At 39.4% G+C, this 23881-nt stretch overlaps 1 protein-coding gene across 16 annotated transcripts in view; it reads right to left on the bottom strand.

Annotated features, from left to right (window-relative positions):
* The window catches only part of ATXN2 (ataxin 2), an 84055-nt gene that overhangs the window by 4967 nt on the left and 55207 nt on the right, over window positions 1–23881 (bottom strand). For 12 of the 16 annotated variants that reach the window (XM_039504665.1, XM_039504669.1, XM_039504666.1 and 9 more), the window contains 8 exons: window positions 23534–23597; window positions 22069–22221; window positions 18122–18188; window positions 16044–16228; window positions 15247–15379; window positions 10704–10757; window positions 1066–1211; window positions 19–246 (listed from right to left, as the gene is read on the bottom strand). In XM_039504665.1, the coding sequence (XP_039360599.1) occupies window positions 19–246; window positions 1066–1211; window positions 10704–10757; window positions 15247–15379; window positions 16044–16228; window positions 18122–18188; window positions 22069–22221; window positions 23534–23597 (1030 nt within the window). The remainder of the gene's footprint in view (window positions 1–18; window positions 247–1065; window positions 1212–10703; window positions 10758–15246; window positions 15380–16043; window positions 16229–18121; window positions 18189–22068; window positions 22222–23533; window positions 23598–23881) is intronic. The other 4 variants (XM_039504656.1, XM_039504658.1, XM_039504660.1 and 1 more) reach the window with 3 other exon arrangements.

The raw sequence follows: 23881 nt of genomic DNA, 5'->3' as shown, positions 1-23881 counted from the left end.
TTGTTAAAGTTTGTTTACCTGGGGTACATGGGCCATGTGTGGCGGATTGGTATATGCAGGCTGAACATGGGAAGGATGAATAGTGAAGACTGTTTGTTGTGCTGTGGGAAAACTATTTTGTGGAGACTGCGTATTGGAGCCTGGTGTCATGGAAGGTGGGGTTGGAGCAAGACCCGCATGGTACATTGCTGACTGCTGCTGTGGGTTTGCCAGGTGGAGAGCCTGAGCAGCCTGGTGCTGGTGATGCTGCAAAGCAAACAGAAGGAAGAATTAGTGAGTTTCAGGTTTTGGTTCCAGGGAAGAAATGATAAATGTTTATTCCATGGAACTAATAATGAATTATTAAAATTCCACTTAATATCAAAAATTTTAGAAGCATCTTCCTATATACACTGCACAAACAACACAAAATAAAGTGCCACATTCTGATCCTGTAAGTCTTATTATCCAAGTCTGTTGCATAGGGGGGAAAAAGTCACTGGACCCTGCAGACCTGATGTGTTCTCCAGAATTGAGGCTATCATGTAAAAACCAAACGCCATCTTTCAGCACTTCTGTCTGTGACTAACTTCCACGCCATAAATCCACACATACCGAACCTGCAGCCAGAAGCACCAGGGGAGTGACGTTCCTTAATGAATTACAAATCATTCCTTATCAAAAAGGGTCAAATGAGTAACTCCCAAATACTGGACTTGTGTGTGCGCGGAGGTGGGGGAAGAACCACCCCCTGCTGTTTACACAAAGTTTTTTAAGTCATTGTTCACTATCCTTTACCCTTATTACTATCATCACACTCTGGTATAAAGGCAGGCCGACTGCACTTCACTTTGGATTCGCATGCAAATCATAAGGAAAATGATATTTCCAAGCCACATTATTTCTGGAACAAGGGAGTATGAACATAGCCACTATAAAAGATTATTTGTCAGGAAGAATACATTTGGAGCTGCATGAAGAGCAAACCGATGCCGAAGTAATAGACTGGTGCCGTGTTTTCTAAAACAACGAGCTACAAGACAAGACATGTTCCAAAATGTTTGCTCTCTAGAGTTTTGCTGTTACCTGCACTGGACTGGGAGCAGGGTGGCTTCCAGCATGTTGACTTTGCTGCTGTCCTGTTGGCGTAGCAGAAGGCTGCGGATGAGGAGGGTGTGGATGCAGGGTAGCATTCGGGTGGGCATATTGCTGAGCAAGTGAGCCAGTAGAAACTAGAAGGAAAAGGAGGAAATTGACAAGTGACAAAGAATATACATCTCACCAAATTCACATTGCATACGAGGATTTTACAGCACATCAGTGATACTGTGAATTGGTCTTTTTTTCCCCCTACAAATAGTTTATCTTGTAGTTACCTGCACATCTTACCTTGGATCTAAAAATCTATATTTACTTTCATGTAGTTTACATGGTTTTGCAGGAAAGTCAATAAATAACCATAATAAAATAGTTCAGCTTTCCTAGCTTGATTTAATAAAAGATACCGTATAGATCAAAACACAAAAGCAGTATTTAATCTGCAATTTTAGTCAAACAGATAAGTCTACAAGTGATTTGTAATCAGTTTCTTAAATTTTATAGTTCTGGAAAAAGTAAATTCTCTATTGTACAGCGTTAAATAATTTACAAACATGAATATTTATTCTATTTCCACCATCCACAAGTCTTTGGCCTTTTACCTGGCTAACCTCACCATGCTACTCTTCTGGAGATTATTCGCAGTATAGTCAGCACACGTATATACAGTGTTCTTGCATGTAAGTTACACAAAAACAGCATACAGAAGAGCTGGGAAACTGGCTCTCCGAGAGCCAACCAGCTTTCATTGAAGTTGGAGCCTTGCATACAGCACCCACTTCGAGACGCCCTCTTGCATTACCACCATTCCCATTGACTTTTTGATGTTGCTCTAGAACCCTTCATTTCTGGAAATCATGGACTCTGAATTCCACAACAAGGAAATTGAACACACATGTCAAACAGCAGCATTCACTAACTGCAGCAACACAGGCTTAGGAAAATCCTTCTACAGCAAAGTGAAATGTAACAAGAAGTCCCTGCTTGGTCATTCCTATCATATCGGGCTACAAAATGGGCCATGCAGAGTTTGCTCACTCCCTTTTGTGAAAGGAACAGTAATTTTTAAGAGTAGGCAGCATGAGAAGCCACACTAAATTGCTTCTAAAAGGTTTTTACTAGAGCACTAAGCAATCTGTTTAAATGAAGCAATAGTCTCCAAAAAATGACTACATGCTTCCTCTATACCTGTAGCTTTTAGATCTTACATGTTTAAGATCATGCACAACCTATCAATCGCTTGTCTATGTGGCTTGCAAAGTCATTACTAATTCAAGCTCACATTCATCTCGGTCCAATACCACATTGCACTGAAGTGGAGACTAGCTTTGCTTCCCACAGTGCTAGAAATGGAATGTCTGAAGCAACCTATCACTTGGGTCCTGAACCCAGCTCCTGCCTGTATCCTAATTTAACAAGCAATTGTTTCAAGGAACAAACAGGACTGTAATTACCTGCTAAATCAGAGAGCTACACATGTAAAGTTCTGTACTAAAGTGCTAAGAAAGCCAACATTAGGAGAATCTCAGGGCCACATTACATGGACCACTGCTGCACCCTTCTAGATTTACAAAGCAGTTCATAGGGAAAAAAAGGAGCTCCATCTGGGATATAGTTTTAAGGTTAGATTACAGTTAAGGCCACAACCACCCACATATTCATTGCCAGCAATTCTTTTTATACTAGAAAATTCCAGCTCCAAGAGCAAATAGATTTAATTGCTCTAACTTCTATATCTCAATATGTCAAAACCCGTTACCGTTTCTGAAAGGTAGAACTTCTCCGCACAACACACATAAAAGAATGGCCTTTGATCTATTCATCCTAAAAAGCAGGGAATTGAAGGAGAGAACATACCAAACATACGGCCATTTGATAAAGTGCAGCACTGTCTGCCACAAGCCTGCACAGAAACTTACCACTCCATCAAGTGCCTCAGACATACTCCAATTACTTCTGAGCAAACACCCACTGTCCCAACCTTTCCCAGTCCAATTTGCTATTACTTCTGTTGCTTTACATTTGGTCAATACTTTACAAAATCCTAAACACTGACTTTATTCAGCTAGCGGTGAGCTCACTTCAGTATAAATAATCCACCTACTGAAGCCCATTCAACCCTTCAAGAACTCCCCTCACATCAAAGTGTCATTAACTCTTCATGGACCCTGTGTTTCCAGCACACATTACAACAGCATTTGCAGATCTCAATGGACAGATGAATCTTGTGAACTACACTGTACGGCTTTCAATTTGCAAAGTACTCCAAGGGCTACTTTGACCATGACATACTTGTTACAATATTAAGTCTTTACATACCATTCATGTTTTTAGTTAGGAGTTGGGTTTTTGGAAGTTCTAAAGTTTCTATGCACCTAAACAGGAGTTAGTCTCCAGTGCCACGGTATCCTGTTATGCTTTCAAGCAGAAAACAGTGTCTTCATTTTTAATGTTACCACTTAAATTCCATTTACAGCAGCAGCAAATTTCCATCTAATTTTTTTTTGTTTTTTCACTGCCTGCAAGCTTGTACAAAAATTTACCTATTCACACATTAGAATTAAAACTCAACTTACTGTTACAATTTCAAGTTTCTCCATTTCATCTCCTTATGAAATTAGTCTTGAGCCAATATTTATATAGCCTCTCTCTAGTCTGAGTAATCCCTACAAAAAAGGGACACAGTATCTCTACTTTAACGATAGGGGACTGAGGCACAGATGGATTAAATGGCTTCCAAATCTAACCTACCTCTCCCAAGTCTGATTCTAGTGCCTCAGCCCCAAGAACTTCTTTCCTCCCTCCTCATTCCATTCTTGAGGAGATTTGTTATAAGCATGTACTGGAAGATATAGGGTATTCAAGGTTTCCCACATCTATTCTTTATTCATTGGAGGCCCTGAAATAATGTAATTATTATTCCCTAAAACGATTACTGTGCTTCATCTTTTATTTTTTTCATAGCTTGAGGGAAGACCCAAATACGAGGTATTCTGAAGCAGGTATCTATATTATGCAATAAGGCTTCATGTTGAAAAGAACTTGTTATGCAAGTCCAGAACTTACTAAAACATTTTTACATGCAGAAGGAAGTGGGAGAAGAGCAAAACACCAGTTTTCAATAACTTCTCCTAAAGCAATATGTCCACAGCTTGGTAGAGAATTGTGAGAGTTTTGTTTGTTTAAAATCTAGCATTTACATTTTCCCAGCTGTGTATTTGTTTTCAGAACCTATTCTAGTCAGTTTATATACAGTAAAGTCCCCACTTGATAAGAACTGGAGTACTTGTGGCACCTTAGAGACTAACAAATTTATTTCAGCATAAGCTTTCGTGGGCTACAGCTCACTTCTTCAGATGCACTTAATGTCCTCTCACTTAACGTTGTTTCGATCTTGCATCCCTCAATTACAGAACACGCTCCATTTAAAGTTGTGAAATGCTTTGCTCTAACGTCATTTGGCTGCCTGCTTTGTCCACAGCTGGCAGCCCTCCCCCGCCCCCAGTGTCTCCCGCCCGCCGGCAGACCCTGCAGATCAGCGCCTTCCCCTTCTCCCCCCGGCTCCTGCCCATGGCAATAGGCTGGCTTGCAGTGTTCAGGAGGAAGGACTCTGGCTCCCCCTCCGTCTCCTGAACGCTGCAAACCAGCTGATTGCCACGGGCAGGAGGCAGGGGAGAGCCTGCGCGCCGAGTCCTCACTCCTCTCCCTTGAATGTTGCAAACCAGCTGATTGCTGCTGGCAGGAGGGAGGGGGAAGGAGCGACAACGCAGCACATCTCCCCCCTCCCGCCTGCCCATGGCAATCAGCTGGCTTGTGGTGTTCAGGAGGCAGGGGGGGAGGGGAAGCCTGTGCACCATGTCCTCGCTCCTTCCCCCTGCCTCCTGAATGCTGCAAGCCAGGTGATTATGGGGACAGGAGGCAGGGGAGGAGCGAGATGTGGCGTGCAGAGTAAAGGGGGAGGAGGGGGAGGGAAGAGGCAGGGTAAGGGTGGGGGACTGAGGGAAGGGGTTGCGTGGGCAGGCCGAGGGTTGAGCCCCCCCGCCCCGGTGCTTACAGAGTAAGGGAAGCTGTAGCTGCTGCTGCGCAAGATGCGTCTCCTAGCCTACAACACCTTCAGCCTCCTTGCCTGCCTCACTGTCTCCAATGCCAGTGGCTGGGCCTGTGTGGGGCAAGACGGGGAAACCTCCCAACTATAGTACTGTACTGTATGGCAAAAAAAAATTTCCCTGGAACCTAACCTCCCCATTTACATTCATCCTTTTGGGGAAACTGGATTCACTTAACACCTTTGTATTTTTCAGAAACATAACTACAATGTTAAGTGAAGAGTTACTGTACTACTGTGTACTAAAATGCTCACTCAACTGCTGCAAATATTTTAATAGTAACATTTAAGAAAAACACTCACCTTCGTTATTTTTCTTGAGGCTTTACCAGATTCCATAAACATCTTACTCAAGAAGGCTTCAGGAATAATGGAGCAGATAATTTAAAAAACAAATGTATCCACCTTTTCCAATTTATAGCCGAAGTTCAACTTGACCTCAGGAAAATTAACTTTAGGAGTTTTTTTTTCCCCCCACTTATTTCTACAGAATCTCAGTTTCTACAGAGCTGCTGATATCTCATCACTTCAAGAGAGATTCTGATACAGTGTTTCACTTTCAAAAGGACTTTCCTTCCCTTTATTACTAGGGATGTGTGAGAGGAAAAGTCTGAGTTTTATGTGCTGTAACTGTGTGCTCTCACCTAAAGTCAGGTCTTTAACATCACAATCAGATTCCACAGAGATTTAAATTGTGGTGTCACAGGATTAATTCAGATGAGTAAGACGCATGAACCCATTAAAGAAGCCTTGCAAAAATAGTAATGAAAATTTACCAACCCAGATACAATCTACTCACTTTCATTATGATAACTTATTATAAACAATATTTTACATGCTCATCTATAGAGTTAATCACCCTAGGTGACTATTTCCATGCTAAATTTCTATAATAAACATGGTAAGAAAAAAAAATCATTGATAAGAGTAATCAGAAATCATATTACATTGTCCTTGACATGTCAGCAGTGCTATGGTTTTCCAGCTGTTGTACTAATACAGAATACAGTGGTGAAAAAGCTCTATGGAAGCACATAACTAACAAAGTGTTGCAACCTCTGCTCATCTGAGGACTGCTGATAATCATGGTTTGCCTCCAGCAGAAGTCTACGGCTATGTCTACACTACCACGGTAAGTCGACCTACACTACGTAACTCCAGCTATGTGAATAACGTTGCTGTAGTCGACATACCTTAGATCGAGTTACCGTGGGGTCTACACCGCAGGGGGTCGATAGGAGAAACTCTCCCATCGACTTACCTTACTCTTCTCATTCAGGGTAGAGTACAGGGGTCAACTGGAGAACGATCTGCTGTCGATTTGCCGGGTCTTCACTAGACCCGCTAAATCAACCGCCGGTGGATCAATCTCAGAGCCTCAATCCTGGCTGTAATATAGACATAGCCTAAGTAAGAAATGCCTTCTTTCCTTATGAAGAGCTCTGCAGCGCGAAAGCTTTCCTCTTTCACCGCCAGAAGTTGGTCCAATTAAAAAAAATAAAATAAAAAAAATTACCTCACACACCTCCTCTCTCTTCTTTCCTAGGAGCACTTCACTTACATCACTTTTTAAACAGGTGGATTCTTGATATGGGCTACATTATTTATAACTAACCATTATTTTGATATTGATGCACAGTTAGGACAAGCAATTCCATATTGGATTGGACAAAGATACTATACCAGACAGGGTTTTAATTACTGAATTGAATTCCAACTAAAACAAGGAGGAAAGAGTAACAGTCAAGGTTGCTGACAAGAGCAAAGCAAGAAAGGCGAAAGGCAGCTATTGTAAACCCACAGAAATGGCCGACATTAAAAATCAGAGCAGCACAGATCAGAGACAGCATTACCAACCACTAGCCTAGACTGAAGTCAATCCCTGAACTTCTGACGTTCAAATTTCTCTTGTGGGGAAAACGGAATGCTGACAATGGACAGAGTGAGAACTGTCAGAGGAGTAATGCACTGATACTCAGAACCTACTAGGTAGCTTCTAGGTGCTGACCAGTGAAGTGATTCCAGACTATTGCCAGACCCAGTAAAATGGTGAGGATAACTACATTTAAAGACCTCAGTTTGAATGGTAGGAAGCAGAGATATAGCATGTCTTTTTCATGTTATAAACACATACAAAATCATTTTACACATTTACAGTGGACTCCACTTAAAAGAATATCTATTAAAGGAAGAAACTTGTTGAAGGATTTCAATGCACCAAACCAAGATATGTGAACACCCTTAAGTGCTCAAAGTAAATTTTCAGTATACAATCATAGGAAGTCATTCTGTAAAACACATTTTCTGCATGCCAAAATGAAAGCTACAAAGTCTTTTAAAACCAAAATTTGTTAGGGAACACAAATTACATGATTTATATTGTTCTTCATACCCTCTTGAATGAACTGACTCACTGGACAGAGGGTGTATGAAACAGATCACTACTATGAACAGGTATTGCTGCAATACAGGAGCAAGTTGAGAGGCCCAGCAATTGCACCTCACCTATCTGTGGAGGGCTAGAGTCTCTGGTGGGATTCACAGACTCTAGGACTGGAAGGGACCTCGAGAGGTCATCAAGTCCAGCCCCCTGCCCTCATGGCAGGACCAAATACTGTCTAGACATTTATCTAACCTACTCTTAAATATCTCCAAAGATGGAGATTCCACAACCCCCCTAGGCAATTTATTCCAGTGTTTAACCACCCTGACAGTTAGGAACTTTTTCCTAATGTCAACCTAAACCTCCCTGGCTGCAGTTTAAGCCCATTTCTTCTTGTTCTGTCCTTAGAGGCAAAGCTGAACAAGTTTTCTCCCTCCTCCTCATGACACCCTTTTAGATACCTGAAAATTACTATCATGTCCCCTCTCAGTCTTCTCTTTTCCAAACTAAACAAACCCAATTCTTTCAGCCTTCCTTCATAGGTCATGTTCTCTAGACCTTTAATCATTCTTGTTGCTCTTCTCTGGACCCTCTCCAATTTCTCCACATCTTTCTTGAAATGCGGTGCCCAGAACTGGACACAATACTCCAGTTGAGGCCTAACCAGCGCAGAGTAGAGCGGAAGAATGACTTCTCATGTCTTGCTCACCACACACCTGTTAATGCATCCCAGAATCACGTCTGCTTTTTTTGCAACAGCATCACATTGTTGACTCATATTTAGCTTGTGGTCCACTATAACCCCTAGATCTCTTTCTGCCGTACTCCTTCCTAGACAGTCTCTTCCCATTCTGTATGTGTGAAACTGATTGTTCCTTCCTAAGTGGAGCACTTTGCATTTGTCTTTATTAAACTTCATCCTGTTTACCTCAGACCATTTCTCCAATTTGTCCAGATCATTTTGAATTATGACCCTATCCTCCAAAGCAGTTGCAATCCCTCCCAGTTTGGTATCATCTGAAAACTTAATAAGTGTACTTTCTATGCCAATAGCTAAGTCGCTGATGAAGATATTGAACAGAGCCGGTCCCAGAACAGACCCCTGCGGAACCCCACTCGTTATACCTTTCCAGCAGAATTGAGAACCATTAATAACTACTCTCTATGAGTACAGTTATCCAGTCAGTTATGCACCCAGCTTATAGTAGCCCCATCTAAGTTGTATTTGCCTAGTTTATTGATAAGAATATCATGCGAGACTGTATCAAATGCCTTACTAAAGTCTAGGTATACCACATCCACTGCTTCTCCCTTATCCACAAGACTCGTTATCCTATCAAAGAAAGCTATCAGATTGGTTTGACATGATTTGTTCTTTACAAATCCATGCTGGCTATTCCCTGTCACCTTACCACCTTCCCAGTGTTTGCAGGTGATTTCCTTAATTACTTGCTCCATTATCTTTCCTGGCACAGAAGTTAAACTAACTGGTCTGTAGTTTCCTGGGTTGTTTTTCTTTCCCTTTTTGTGGATGGGCACTATATTTGCCCTTTTCCAGTCTTCTGGAATCTCTCCTGTCTCCCATGATTTTCCAAAGATAATAGCTAGAGGCTCAGATACCTCCTCTGTTAGCTCCTTGAGTATTCTAGGATGCATTTCATCAGGCCTTGGTGACTTGCAGGCATCTAACTCTTCTAAGAGATTTTTAAATGGTTCTTTTTTTATTTTCTCTTCTAAACCTACCCCCTTCCTATTAGCATTCACTATGTTAGGCATTCCTTCAGACTTCTCGGTGAAGACCGAAACAAAGAAGTCATTAAGCATCTCTGCCATTTCCAAGTTTCCTGTTACTGTTTCTCCCTCCTCACTGAACAGTGGGCTTATCCTGTCCTTGGTCTTCCTCTTCTTCTAATGTATTGATAAAAAGTGTCTTCTTGTTTCCCTTTATTCCTGTAGCTAGTTTGAGCTCATTTTGTGCCTTTGACCAGAGATTATTCTATGGCCATTCCACTAAGGACCCTACCCGGCCACACCATGGGTTTCTTTCTGAAGCTTCTTCCCCAAGTTTTGTAAAGCCTTCAAATAGAAATGTAACCTCACTCAGCAGATTGTAATTTATTTCTAAGAGAATAGAACATACTCCATTTTGGAATGTGCTGTGTATGGTTACTAGGATCTATTATCAGGAGAGAAACACAGAGGCATCTGACATATAATTCAGTTGTGAGTCCAATATTCTCCTCTTCAACTCGCTCTGCTTAAGCTATGATGTCTTTGTTCAGTACCTGGACTATCTGGCACCTTTGTTTGGCAGTTAGAGACTGCTGATGCAGCTTATCAGTTAACCACAATGACTGCTAGCCCTTTCCATTAAGTATACAGAACCACGTGGATGGCAGCACGCTGAAGCACAAGGACCAGTTAATGTAACTGGTAGTGCTTACCTAGCCAGCGGGAACCCATCCCCACCATATCCCATGAAAGAACACAGGGCTGAGACTAGGCTACACTTTTACAGGAATGACAAGATGTGCTGCTTGCCATGCTCCTTCAGAGGCCCCAGAATAAGAATTCTCGAGTGATCTCTCCCATGACTACAGCGGGGATGCCGAAGGTGCTCTCCCCTCAACCAGACTCAAAATAGAGTTTTATTGCTAGTAAAGTGCTGGGTTTTTTTCCCTTCAGGAATTTGACCAACCTTGAGAAAATAGGAAATCCCATTTTTGGCAGAGATGGGGGAGGAGTGGAGTTCCTGGAAATCCTAAGGATAGTGATGCCTATTTTTTGGTGGTAGACTAGGAAGAAGCAGCTTTAAGTCTTCATCAGTTCAAGATACAGTAGAGGCTAATTAGATGCAAGACTTCGTTGCACAAAATGAAATGCAACTTGTCACACAGAAATGTATTTACACAAATCTATTCTATAGACAAGTCACACATACATTGTACTTTAGCTTTTGGTGCCCTGTAAATTCATTCATTCAACAACTTTGTTGCTTGAAAAGAGTTTTCTTACATTTTCTATATTTTGACCTGGTGCAAAGAAAAAATGTTCCCTCAGCATGTCTATTCCTTTAACATCTACTCTTTAAAAATTATTTTCTGTACAATCAAAATTAGTACAAAAAACCCAACTCACTGGCAAAGTAGAAAGAAGGACCTGTCTCCTTGCTGTATGGTATTTTGGGACATGCTGAATTTGGGAAATAGAAAGATAAATTAGCCTTTTGCCATGTGTATACTTCCAATCTTCTGGAAAGGTCGACATTCATTTATTTTTGAAGATTGTACGTTCATGCAGATATCATTTTTATTTGTTTAGTTAATAGGGCTGGATATTTTTACTTAATTTTACAACTGAGTGAAGTTGAAATAAAGTAAGCCCCAATAAGCTCTCCTTTTGAACTGTAACACTGAGGGCTCCACTTCTTACTTTAATACAAAAATAAAGATGAACAGATATTGAGCCTCTTACACTCCAACAATAACCTCAGAGGTAGAGTTAAAAGAGTTACAATAAAGTAAACAAATAATTAGGCTTTTGTTTTTTCAGCTGTATCACTGAGGTCTTAACAGTTCCAAAAGACACCTTTGGAGATGGTTCACTCTTAATCCCTGGAGACTCGTTGAAATTTATAACATGCCCACCATTGAACTATTTAGGATATTAGAACTTATTGCTAGGACAGAAAAACAGATAAAGGTTAGAGAGAACACCAGACCAATAAAACATGTGCAGAAGAGAGAGGGAGAGGTCCAAGAACCAGAAAAAGAATAAATAATGTATCTGTGTAAAATCAAAATTTTGTTTTACACAAGTCTTTCAGACACACAAGGGAAGTTTTACAGAGGACAGCAATTACCTGAAACATATGCAATTTAACCAAACAATAAACAAGTGGGAGTTAATTGTTACAGGAATATATTTGTCCTCACAGCTTTAATTGTCAATAGAAAACTTGATAACTCATGATTACCCATCTCTGGATTCTGGAGATAACAAACAGCCCATACCTACCAGAAAGTACAAAGCTTGAGCCATTGTTCTTTAGAACCAATAAACGAATTAGTTCTGTAGGCGTGCCAATCATACATATATTGTTGCTTTGTTTTAGTGCTAAGTTCCCGTTTCAAACTTTTCACACTAAGAATTTATATACGATTTAAAGGAGCCAACATTTCAAACCTAGAGCCAGATCAAGTGAATATCAGAGTCTTTGTGTTAATGATGTCCAGTTTTAGTGTTTATTTGTAGGAGCAAGAGGAAGGAAAATTGTTTAACATTCTCTCAATGTTTTAAAAAAAAACACGGATTTGGGTGTTGCTCCATCATATGTTTAGAAGTAACACTCATTTATGGTGCCCATATAGTTTAGCTACTTTCCATCTGTTGAAGAACATTCAACTTCAGGAACTGAAGTGATGACAAAATTGTGGCACTCAAGAGCAGTGACAAAGACACCAATCAGATCTCCTGAATTGCCTGTTATTGTAGACATCTAGCAGAAACATTCAATTACACAGCATTAGCTAAATGGGATCTTGAAGACTGCATCATCCTAGCCTTCACTATTCAAAAGATTTAACAGGCATAGAATGTTACATTCATTTCAGGATTCAGATTCCTCTGCCATGAAGGAAGAAAAGTAACTTTCAGCAAATCTAATTCTCTTCACTGAACACTGCCTATTGTTTGCCATGATTTTTATTTGCCTCAAACTAATCAGGAAGGTGAAGCTTTCAGAGATTTTACTCACAGATTAAAAAAAATGTTAGGAGAATGCTTTAAAAGCAATTAACACCCCCCACCCCAATGCAGTTGCTCTTTCAGACTTCTTCATTCTGCAACACAAGTGCTCAGATAGTACAACAGTCTGATATTAAAAGGGAGTGATTCGTGCAGGGAGGCACTTGATATCACAAAGAAAGCACCCATTAGCTTCAAGGACACGGGAACCTTAACACAGTTCATCTTAATAGCAATGGGAAATCCAACGGTGTAAATGAAAAAGCCAGAAGTAAAATCTGAGAACTCACTTGGGCAAATTTATACTAGAAATTATTTCTAACTGGGAATGGCATAATCATATGGAAGTTATTCATCACTAAATATTCCTGAAGAATTAAGTAACATACCCAAATCAAAAGTTTATTTCCAGGATATGTTGGTGTATTCACTATATGGATGCTATGCATACACTTGAGATTAATAAAATGTGGAGAAAAAAAATAACTGTAGTCTAACGCAAGTGGTTCTAGCTACCTGCTTACAGTATAGTCCAAAGTGACTGGGGGAAGCTTAAAATACCTAGCGTCTCCTAATGTAAGTGATTGTTAACACATCCAGCAAGTTGCCCAATAGCAATTTACTCCACATGCCGCACATCTATTAAATGCTACAAATAGATACTCAAGCAAACAGCCACACATTGATAAATGGAAGCAGAAGTTTTATTATCCAGAAACAAGGTCGTTATTTGTGGGAAAAGTAACCAAACTAAATGCCACATTTGATTTGAGAATATCCTATATTTGAGCTACAGCATTAGGAGTCATCTACTAAATACCTGATGGCAAGCCCAGAAGGCTAAAAGATACAGGTTAGCTGATTTATGTTAAGGCAGGCAAAAGATGACATGCCTGAAGATGGTAAGAACATGCTATCATCCAACAAGCCACCTATGATGTAGCACTGGCATCAGACTGGGCTGAAGCAGATTTCTGTGGCAAAAATTTCAAGCATTCAGATATAAAAAGAAGAGAGGGTCAGCAGTTCAGAAAAGCAAACCGATAACCACCCAGAAGAACATCTAACTTCTGGCAAGACCAAGTTCTGTAAGAGAAATGCTGCTTGGATTTAGGTAGAAGGACACACCACCACAAAAATCTAGCGTTTTCAGGTTTCTTGTCACACCACCAAAACATGTGTCATTAGATTGTCTGAAATATATACCGACGATGGATTGAAGCTGAAAAAACAACAATAGAAAAACTAGAGTTCTACGGTATGTTGGAACATCAGAGAAAAATAATTTGATATATCTGATTAAAGTACACTAATAGATTAAAAAATTGCTCCTGTACCATGATTTCAAAGACCTGCCAAATTGTGACAGGTAAGAATGATGTACAACGTAAAGTTGCTGGGGAAAGTTGCGATCAACAACCAAATTCCAGATACTATTTCATATCTAGTCTTATTTAAGATAGGATTTTTTGAGGACTGCCTTTTCACCAAGAAGTCTAAAAGCCTTCAAACAGTCACTCGATCAAGACAGTAATCCCATAAAAATCACAATAAAAGCTCCGTTTACATGAATGTCTCAAAAAACTAAAGGTGGACATGAAAGAGCAGAATACTTTAACAAACGTCAACATGGGCCAGTGAGCACAAAGACCTATTACTTAAACTTTACAAGTTACTTTCTTTTCAATTCAGCTCTATCACATGAAATTTCAGCTGAAATATACTTTTCCTCCAAATCCAGCATCAGAACTTTTTACTGTGATGTTGTCTGTATCTGCATCATTTTTTCCTGAATTAACACACACGAGCAAAGATCAGACTTCAGTATGATACTTCAAGACAGACATGATAGATTCTGTTATCAGAATCTTAACTCTGCATTAAGCCTTAGATTTTTGGGCTTGCAAGTTTTCATAACAGACCATATTCACCCATAAGGAGAAAAATGCAAAACTTTGTCACAAAAAAACGTACAAAGATGTCTAAAGTTACATGACATCCTTTAGCAGACCCTAGGTCAACATTATTTGATGAAGAAATTTTGTTAGGTCAATCATACTCAGCCAAAAACTGTTGAATAATCATATTTTCAAGAGATGATCCTTCTGTTTTGATATCTGTGTCAAATCCTAAGCCCCCTTTTAGATCATGGACAGAGTCTTCAGTGGCAAGTTCTTGCAGCCATTTTTTCCTTTGGACGACATATTATTTTAGTGCAGGTTTATGTGGCTTTAGAGATTCTTTGTATTGTATTTTTCAACCGGTATCTCACTTCATGTTTTAACTTAAATATTTCAGTGAGGTTAGTGCTAGTGAAAAATGCCAGACTGACAACTTTGGAGACTTCTATTTGTCACTGAAATCATATAGCAAGCACTTATACATTAAATGTTCAAAACAGGATTTATATTCTTGGGTTTGCCAAGAAAAGGAGGATCGCCCACACAGAAATTATATTTTCCTCAGATGACAAATCTTTTTATACTGTTAATGTACATTACTAGCATTATTAAAGCAGTGGTTTTATCATGCTAATGTTGTGAGAACTAGAAGTCAAGTTTTGAAATGGAAGTCAGTTTTGTGACAACACTACAGTCCTTGTTATAATGAAGAAACAGTCAAGGACGTAGTGTTAACAGCATCAAGAAATGCCTGTGACAGACTTGCTTAAGCTGGTATTCCTTAGCAGCCTCTCATGCTAGCACATCATCTCCAACACTAGTGCCTTATTAAAACTAGCATACTTGGATCTATTTTCACTCTAATCAAATAACTCAAGTTTGCAATACCTTGCTTATTAGTTTTATGAACCATATTCTTTGTCTACGGTTACAGCTTTCACTGTGATGCCAATGGTTGAAGCTTGAGATAGTAAATATATCCCTGCACAATGTAACAACGTAAAAAGTTACAAATAACACAAAACGTTTCCTACCATACATAGCATGCGTCTGCTCATGCGCACCATACTGTGTTGCTGAAGAAGATACTAAACCAGGCTGTGCATGTGTTGGAGGTGCCATCATTCTAGTGTTACCCTGTATTACAGGGCTATAAACATGAGGATGCTGTGTCCAATAAAAATAAAAGACAAATCAATTAGTTAAAAAACATGTCTGTACAAAAGTTAAATACACCCTTTAATCAAGCTCGTACAGTGCATGCTTAAAGGCACTTAATGATAATTTGAAACGCTACAGCTTGCTTTGCACTAGCTACAAGAATTTTTCAAAATATACCTGTCACCATTATCCAGATAATTCCTGCAAACTTAAAATGAGAAATACCTTCCACAAAAGGAAACTAAAAAAAGGAACTACTCTGCTGATCTTACGTTGACAAAAGGGTCTCTAAATTGAACAGAAGAAGTTTTAAACTATACCATATTCCATCTATCTTATCACACCAACTATTTTAGCAACTGCATCTTTTAAATCTACATCCAATTAATCATTTGAAAGAGATGTTCCACCATGGGATGTAGTTAATGATGAGGTACAGATATTCTGTATTTAAGATTTGTATTTACTATTAAGTGGAGATTAATGTTTGTGGAGGGCTATGATGTGAAGTGCAAAGTATCAATATTTCTGCAGTATTTGAATACTAATTGTAGCAATTACATGATGTAACAGAAGATACAGTACACAGAATTCCAGAATTAAGTCTGAATTATACATCTGTTCCAATACGAATGCAGGAAGAGGCAACCACACACTAAAGGAGTCTTACCTGAGACTGATAATGTGGCACGTGCTGCACAAGAGGCTGATTAGGGAACTGTTGAGGACTATAGGTAACATACTGTGTTGAATAGGCTGGTGGTGTAGCTACAATAGGGGGGCCTGCGGCTGAGGCAGGATGCATCATGGTGCTCTGATGATGCTGGTCTTGGCGTTGTTGTGGCATATTTGGTACTACAAAGCAAGGAATATTTCACATTAGGAAGGGGAATCTAAAGTAGCCAGGTCTTTCCTGAAAGTTTTAATTTAAAATTACTGTGCCTAACTAGAATATCCTCACTATCAACTTTAACCATGGTCTGTAGAAGTACATTACACAGGTATGATTCTGAAGAGGAAAGATGATAAGCTGAGTTTGTAAATTAATTTAAAAATCTTTCTAAATGCAAAAAGGTAGCTTCATCAGCACAAATGGAGCTTTCCGTGCAGGGGATTTAAATACAAGCAGCTCTATATGAACCTGGTTGTTGGAGAAATGTGAATGGCTCCATGTTCACAAAACTGAAACTGCTACCAAAGGGATTCTAAAGGAAGCTGTTCAGAACAGAAGAACTGTTTTATAGAGGAAAGTAACTCTTAACACATACAAGAAAACACTTGCATATTATCAAGCGACCACCTCATCTGTCAACCAAGAGCAGGAAAGAAAATGGCTACACTAGTGGCCACTGAACCTTAGTGAAGGCATGTGCACAATTTTTCCTTAGTGGAGCTAAACTCTTACCTAGCACTGCAAAGAAATCTTGACTGCTGCAAGCAGAGACTGCATCTAGTCTAAATATGCACTTTAAGAGCTTGAACATTAACACATTCTACATAGCCTTGGATCTCTTAGAAACAGGAGCATGGTTGACTAAAAAACTCTTAAATATACATTTGGTAAAATCAGTATTACCAACCCCAAGTGGTCAGAAATCATACTTAATAAATAAAACACATTTTGGGGGTTGATTTAGCTTCTGGGGTTTTTTTTGTTTGTTTGTTTCATTTTCAGGCTTTTCTTCACAATCATTAGGGCAATAAACTTGATTTTTTTAATTAAAGCAGAGATGCTCACGTGATCAACTGCCTCCAGGAGCTGGGACTTTAAGAGCGCCACCAAATTTCCAAGAGTTGTCAACATTGTAGAATTAGGTCTGGTCTACACTACGGCGGGGTCGAACTCCGCGGCTCCAAGGTTGACTCCGCCACCGCTGTTCGCGGTGGTGAAGTTCCGGAGTCGACCGGAGCGCGCGGGGAGTTCGAACTATCGCGTCTTGATTAGACGCAATAGTTCGAACTCGGAGAAGTCGAACTCACCGCGTCGACCCGCGCGGTGAGTATGGACCTGCCCTTAGAGTATTATCTAAAACATAGCTATAACAAGAAAGACAGTTCCTGCCTTCCGTTCACTTTATGTGTATTAAAAAATGCAGATAATGCACTTAGCCATACATGCACACCAAATTTTCCAGATTATCTAGCAACAGCTTTCACTCATTGGAGAACAGTATCTAGCCATAAAAGTATTATGTTAAATCACTTCCATTATTTCGGTGTAAGAGGGATGAAAAGGGACAGTGAGATACAAGGACTAGCAGCAAACCATTCTAAATAGTGTTCCAGTAGAATAAGAAGCAAAGAAAATAAACCCTTTCCACCAGAGCAGTGTAGAACTTAGTGGAAAGAGTACCATATACAGAAAATATTCTACTAAGGTATAGCTCAATGCTCTGCTGCAAATTGCTAGAAAGAATCCCTCTTTAACAACGTCAACTAACAACATTTAGGAAAACATTAGTGATTGAAACAGTCAGCTATTAAACAATTCAAAATATTTGTAAACATTTTTAAATTTGATTTTCCTGTACTGAATTCAAAGACAAGCAATTCTCCAGTAATCAAGCTTACAGCATTTTCTTTTTTACAAAGACAAAAGCAATGTATTTATCTTTTGCATTGTGATTTTCAAGTATTTGTACCAATTTAAAATACATAAATTAACATGAACTGGATAAAAATGTGCATGTCTGTTACTCTATTCATGCTACATGCAGTCTAAAACCAAACAGGCAGTATTATTCTCACCTTTACCTGCTCTATAGGTCTTGGCTTGGTTCACTGGCATGGGAGTCATGGGAATAGGATACAAAGGCTGAAACAAAAGAGAACTCAGTGAAGTTACGGTATGTTTTTGGACATGTTTTTAAATATATAAGCTTTAGAATTTTCACTCCTGAATCTAACAATACTGTTCATAACCACCCTGAAATTAGAAATGTTCTTAGTTTTTTCCTAAGAGCAACTGTACAGTTTTTATTCCTATAATGGGATAAGACAAATGATTATATTAACAGCCTGGGAAGGACAGTGCTTCCCTACTATGTAGGTCCCCGCTGCAATATTAACCCTGAAATAAAAGCTAGCGTACCCTAGTTTTCCAGCTCTATTTATAAACTTGTTAGGAGACTACTAGGTGATCACTGTTATCTATACTACACTCACCTACCCAACACAGAAGAGTATGAAGATGCCAAGGATGACTTATAAACAGCACCTTCTTACTCAGAACTAGTCCCTGCATGTATCCAGAGTAACATCTGCTGATTTTAGTACATGCTTATTTTTCTCGCTGTCTTTTACTTGTTACTACAGCAGAGCCAACACAGGTGCTGAAGAGTGAGCTGGATCCTATTCGGTCTCATTGATGACTCAAGTTGTGACAATTTCATATACAGAATCAGATTCTGCACTGTTAGATGTCTGAGGTGGTTTAGCAATGGTGATGAGGCATGAGCCAGAATGGAAATGAAGCTGGGTTCTTATTCCAGGTTGAGTTTGCAGGACAGACAATTGGAAAAATATCTTTATACTTGTTGACCAAGCACATTTCCTCTTGAACCAAGGACACACAATACAGGCCCAAGTTTTGAAGTCTAGGAGCCTAACTTTAGGCACCCAAGGGTTGTCTGATTTTTCGGAACTTCTTTTAGTGTAAGTGGGTGGTATTTTACACCTCTGAAAACCAATTGTTTTACCAGCTGCTTAAATGTATAAATTTTAAGGACAGAAGAGACCATTAGATCATCTAGTCTAACCTTCTATTTAACAAAGGCCAGAGAATTTCACATAGCCACCCTCTGCATTAAGCCCACTAATCTGCATGTAGCTAAAGTATCTCTTCCAAAAAGGCATCTACCACTTTTGATTTGGAAATATCAAAGAGATGGAGAATCCACCACTTTGTTGGTAGTTTGTTCCAATAGTTAAAAACGTCTGCCTTATTTTTAATTTGAATTTGTCTGGCTTTAGCTTCCAACCATTAGCTCTTGTTCTGCCTTTCTCTGATAGACTGAAGAGCCATTTAGTACCTGTTATTGTCTCCTTATGGAGATTCTTATACATTATAATCAAATCACTTCTCAATTATTTTTTTTAAATAAGCTTAACAGATTGTGCTCTAAGTTTCTCACTGTAAAAGCATTTTCTCCATCACTCAAAAAGTTTGTGTGGCTCTTTTCTGTACCCTGGCTAATTTTTCAACATATTAAGGATCATATTAGCCCTTTTTGCCACATCACCACACTGGTAGCTCATGTTCAGTTGCTTGTCCATTATGACCCCTACGTCCTTCTCAGAGTCACAGCTTTCCAGGATACAGTCCCCTATTCTGCAAGTAGGGCCTGCATTCTTTGTTCCTAGATGTATGACCATGCATTTGCCTGTATTAAAATGTGTTGTCTACATGGGCCCATCTTATCAATCAGTCCAAATTGCATCATGTGTGCCCTGGACTCTTTCCTCATTTATCACTCTGCCAATCTGTGTTGTATGCAAGTTTTATCATCAGCACAGATTTTATATTTACTCCAATATTTTTATTAATGATCTGGAATAGCACCAGGCCCAGGCCTAGTACCGATCCCTGCAGAACCCCACTTGAATGCCTACATGTGATTTAAAAGACAGAAAAGTTGGGCGAGGTAGTATCTTTTATTGGACCAACTTCTGTTGGTAAGAGACAAGTTTTCCAGCCACAGAACTTCTCATCCACTCTGTCTCTCTCATATCCTAGGATCAACATTGCTACAACAACACTGAAAACCATACATGATTTGTAATGCAGCAGAGACCATATTCCCCAATCAGGCACGTGTTTCCAGACATATGGGAAACAATACACCATCCCTGCCCACAGTGGTTTACAATAGGTACCTAACTTTCAGCACTCAAGTTAGAAAGCTTTGTCCACGAAACCTCTCATTGCCCTTTCCTCAGTCACTGCAGACTACAACTGCAATTTTAGCTTATGCAGAATGAATATTAAAGAAGCTACTAGACTGAACTATGAAGTTACTAGATTTAGAGAGGCTTCCAATGACTATTTGGAGCCTTTTTTAAACTGTGCAAGTAACTATTTTTCCTGAGATTAATTATTTAGGATTTGTCTGAGACCATATTAAATTTATTTATTTATTACCTGTGAATTTTAGGTTTTATATTTGCATACTTAAACAATAAATCACTGCAGACACTATGTAGGGAACTGATACAAAAAAGAAAAAAAGGACACAGAAAAGGAGGAGTGAAGTACATTTAATTTTAAGATGACACAGTAAAACAGATTCTAATAACTAAAACAATGTTGTACCTCACTTGAGTCTCAGTAAAAGAGATCTTAAAGACTGGTTGGAAAGCTACTGCATAATTAATTTGAATTTAAAACTTTATGCTGCTATATTTGCATTTTAATTTTCTTTTATGTGACATCACTGAAAAGCTATTAGCATTCGAAGGGTAACAGTGTATATTATTTAGTAGTTACCAAAAATAACCCTATCACATTCTAGTTACATGAGGATGAGCAGCTATGCTAAGAGAAAATGTGCTACAGCAATTTGCATGTTTGATGGTTTTTTGTCCTAGACTAGAGTTTCATGGTATCAATATTTGAAAAGCTCACAGTCGTACCTACTACAGGCTATGTGTCAGCCAGGAATTCGTGTAGATTCAAAACAGTGGGATCTAACTTGCATTTGAGAAGCTAACAGATACGGTATAGGCACCCTTCGTTTAACATTTCAGAAGGATCGCTTCAACATTAGTGCAGTAATCCTTTTTTCTCTCATTCTCCCTAAAACATGTTTTATTGGAAAGACTACTAGTTGAGTCTTTATATTGTGACTAAAAACACTAAAATTTTGGCAAGGAACCAGAAGATTAATAAATGTTCTAGGCTTGTGAGCACAGCTCAAGTTTCCAATTACCCAATACATAGCATTCTAGCATAGCTACTATTATTAAGTTTGCATGTCCAAACATCTACAGACCACACGGTAGAAATCACAGAATTGTAGGACTGGAAGGGACCTCGAGAGGTCATCTAGTCCAGTCCCCTGCACTCATGGCAGGACTAAATATTATCTAGACCATCCACGACAGGTGGATGTCTAACCTGCTCTTACAAATTTCCAACAATCCACTCTTGAGGCTAGTAGTGATTGGATGTGCTACTCTGAACAACATCTAGAATAGAAAGTTTATGGATCGGATTTACGGCCAAATGCTGCACTTCAAGCTTTCTATCATATAGAATGTAGCCTCTATAATGACAGAGGCTAGAATTTAGAGTGCTAGACCACTATGTATTTGGTAGCCTGAGGCACAAAACTCAGCGCTATCTTCACTAGTATTTGGGCAAATGACAGCATGAGGGTAGGCCTGTATATATGAACTGAAGTCCCTTCAAAACCCACTTCTGCAATAACACCTAAAAGAAATCAAGCGATGTATCAGTTACGCTGATAGGCAATTGGGGAAGTTTTCTATTTTTTAGTTGCTTACATAAATATTAAACATACATCTGAATAATGGTGTAAATATTGATCACAGAGCACATCTATCCCTGTACAGCACTGGCACAACAGGGCACTAACAGCTTACTTCTGATTTTAAGTCCCACCTCCTATTAATCATCATCTTAAATGTGCCAAGAATATTATATTTAGTTAAGCTATTAGACAAATCTATTTTACCTGCACGCCTGGGCTCACTGGAACCGGGTACATCATATTTGGTGCAAAACAAACAGGCTGAGTATACACAGGAGTTGGCTGTTGATGACCCACCATAGAAGGGCTAGGCTGAGCTTGTGGACGAGGTGAGGTTGGTGTAGTAGAAGGCTTGGGCTACAAATAAATGAAACAGTTCACTCTGTGTCAGTGCACAGTTCACTCACGTATACCATGTATGCCAGTTTTACCTAGGCTCAGAGTTTGCTCATGGCAGTCAGATAGGAATGGACAGGTTGTACTTCTTTAAAGACAGGCATTTAAAACATGTAAATTCTTTTCACCTGATTGCATGGTGAAGTTAAAAGGACAAATAAAAAAGTTTATCAAGATTTTAAGACTCTGAAGGCTAGTCCTAGAGTTAGTGTTTTCTGACTCCAAGTACTTCAAAGCAGAAAGGCTTGCTCCTTGAACAGAGGCGAGCACTACAGAAATGGCACACTGCCGGTGGGGAAGGAAAAGGCAAGGGCTAAGAGCACCTCATGCCTCCACATTTCCTAGCAGCATCAGTTTTCAAAGATGCCACAGACCCTCCTTGTGGTAGGCTGGATGTAACATTCACAGCTGCTGTTTCCTCACTAGGAGGAGGAAACTTTTCAAGGGAAAGGTGGACTGGCTTTGGACCCCCTGGCAACAGCTCCAGGTAGAATATTGTTGTCAGTCAAGACCAAAATCTTGAAAGCCTTCCTAGAGGGCTTGTGACCATCTGTGAATAAGTTCCATTAAGTTAAATATGGTCATTAGAGTTCAGAAGAATGTAATTAAGAACCAGTTTCGACAATGGGTGAGGGAGGGGATGAGAGGATATGTGGTGAAGATCTGAAGGAAATAAATATAATCTGGCCTCCCAAATGGTCACTCAGACCAGGTATTTAAGACGTACTATTTTATTTAATAAAAAAGGCTACCACATTTGGTGTAGTCTGTTGTTTACTGAAATATAGTAAACCCCTTTCAAAATGTGTTATGGTTTGATGTACCAAACTGCTGTTCTTAAAAACCCTGAGAATTAATCTGGTACACTGTTAAATTATGAAGGAGAATTGGTCAGAGACACAAAGGGTATGTCTACACTTCAAATGCTAGAGCAGCACTGCTTTAGCACTTCAGTGTAGACACTACTTACACCAATGGGAGGGGCTCTCCCATCGGCGTAGGTAATGTACCTCCCTGAGAGTCAGTAGCACTGTCTTCTACACCAGGGGTTGGGTTAGCACAGCTACATCTCTCAGGTGTGTGGATTTTTTACAGCCCTGAAAAACGTAGCTATGTCAATGTAAATTCAGAGTGTAGACCAGCCCTCAGACTCAACTAGCAGAATACAGCGTACTTGACCCAAATGTACAAAGAAAAGCAATATTACTGTGCAATTACTTGAGAGGTTGTATGTCACCGCATGCAATATCGCTTAATACAACTATCAACTTACTTGAGCAAAAGATCGAGGGTTGAACTCCTTTGCATTGGGATTAAGTGTTGATTTCCTAACTTGCCTACACACAAAAACACACAAAGGATTTAAAGTTCAGAGATATTCCTTCACAAACATTTCCCCTGAAGTCTTCCATAGTTCAACTGTTCGAGTTATTAAAATCCCATCACAACATAAAAATATTGTCGGATTAGGTTTATGACTGAGAAGACTTACAGGAAACTAAGGGGCACACGGCTAATTACACTGTATGGAAAGAAAAAGGAAAAAAGTAATCTACTACATTTATTTCTACAAAGCACATTTTTGATGGTGCTTAGTCTGACTGACAAAGGGACAGCGTTT

This window comes from Mauremys reevesii, linkage group 18 (genome assembly GCF_016161935.1).
Source record: "Mauremys reevesii isolate NIE-2019 linkage group 18, ASM1616193v1, whole genome shotgun sequence".
Taxonomy (NCBI): Eukaryota; Metazoa; Chordata; order Testudines; family Geoemydidae; genus Mauremys; species Mauremys reevesii.
Note: the sequence above shows the minus strand (reverse complement) of the source record. Positions and strands in the feature narration are given on the sequence as shown.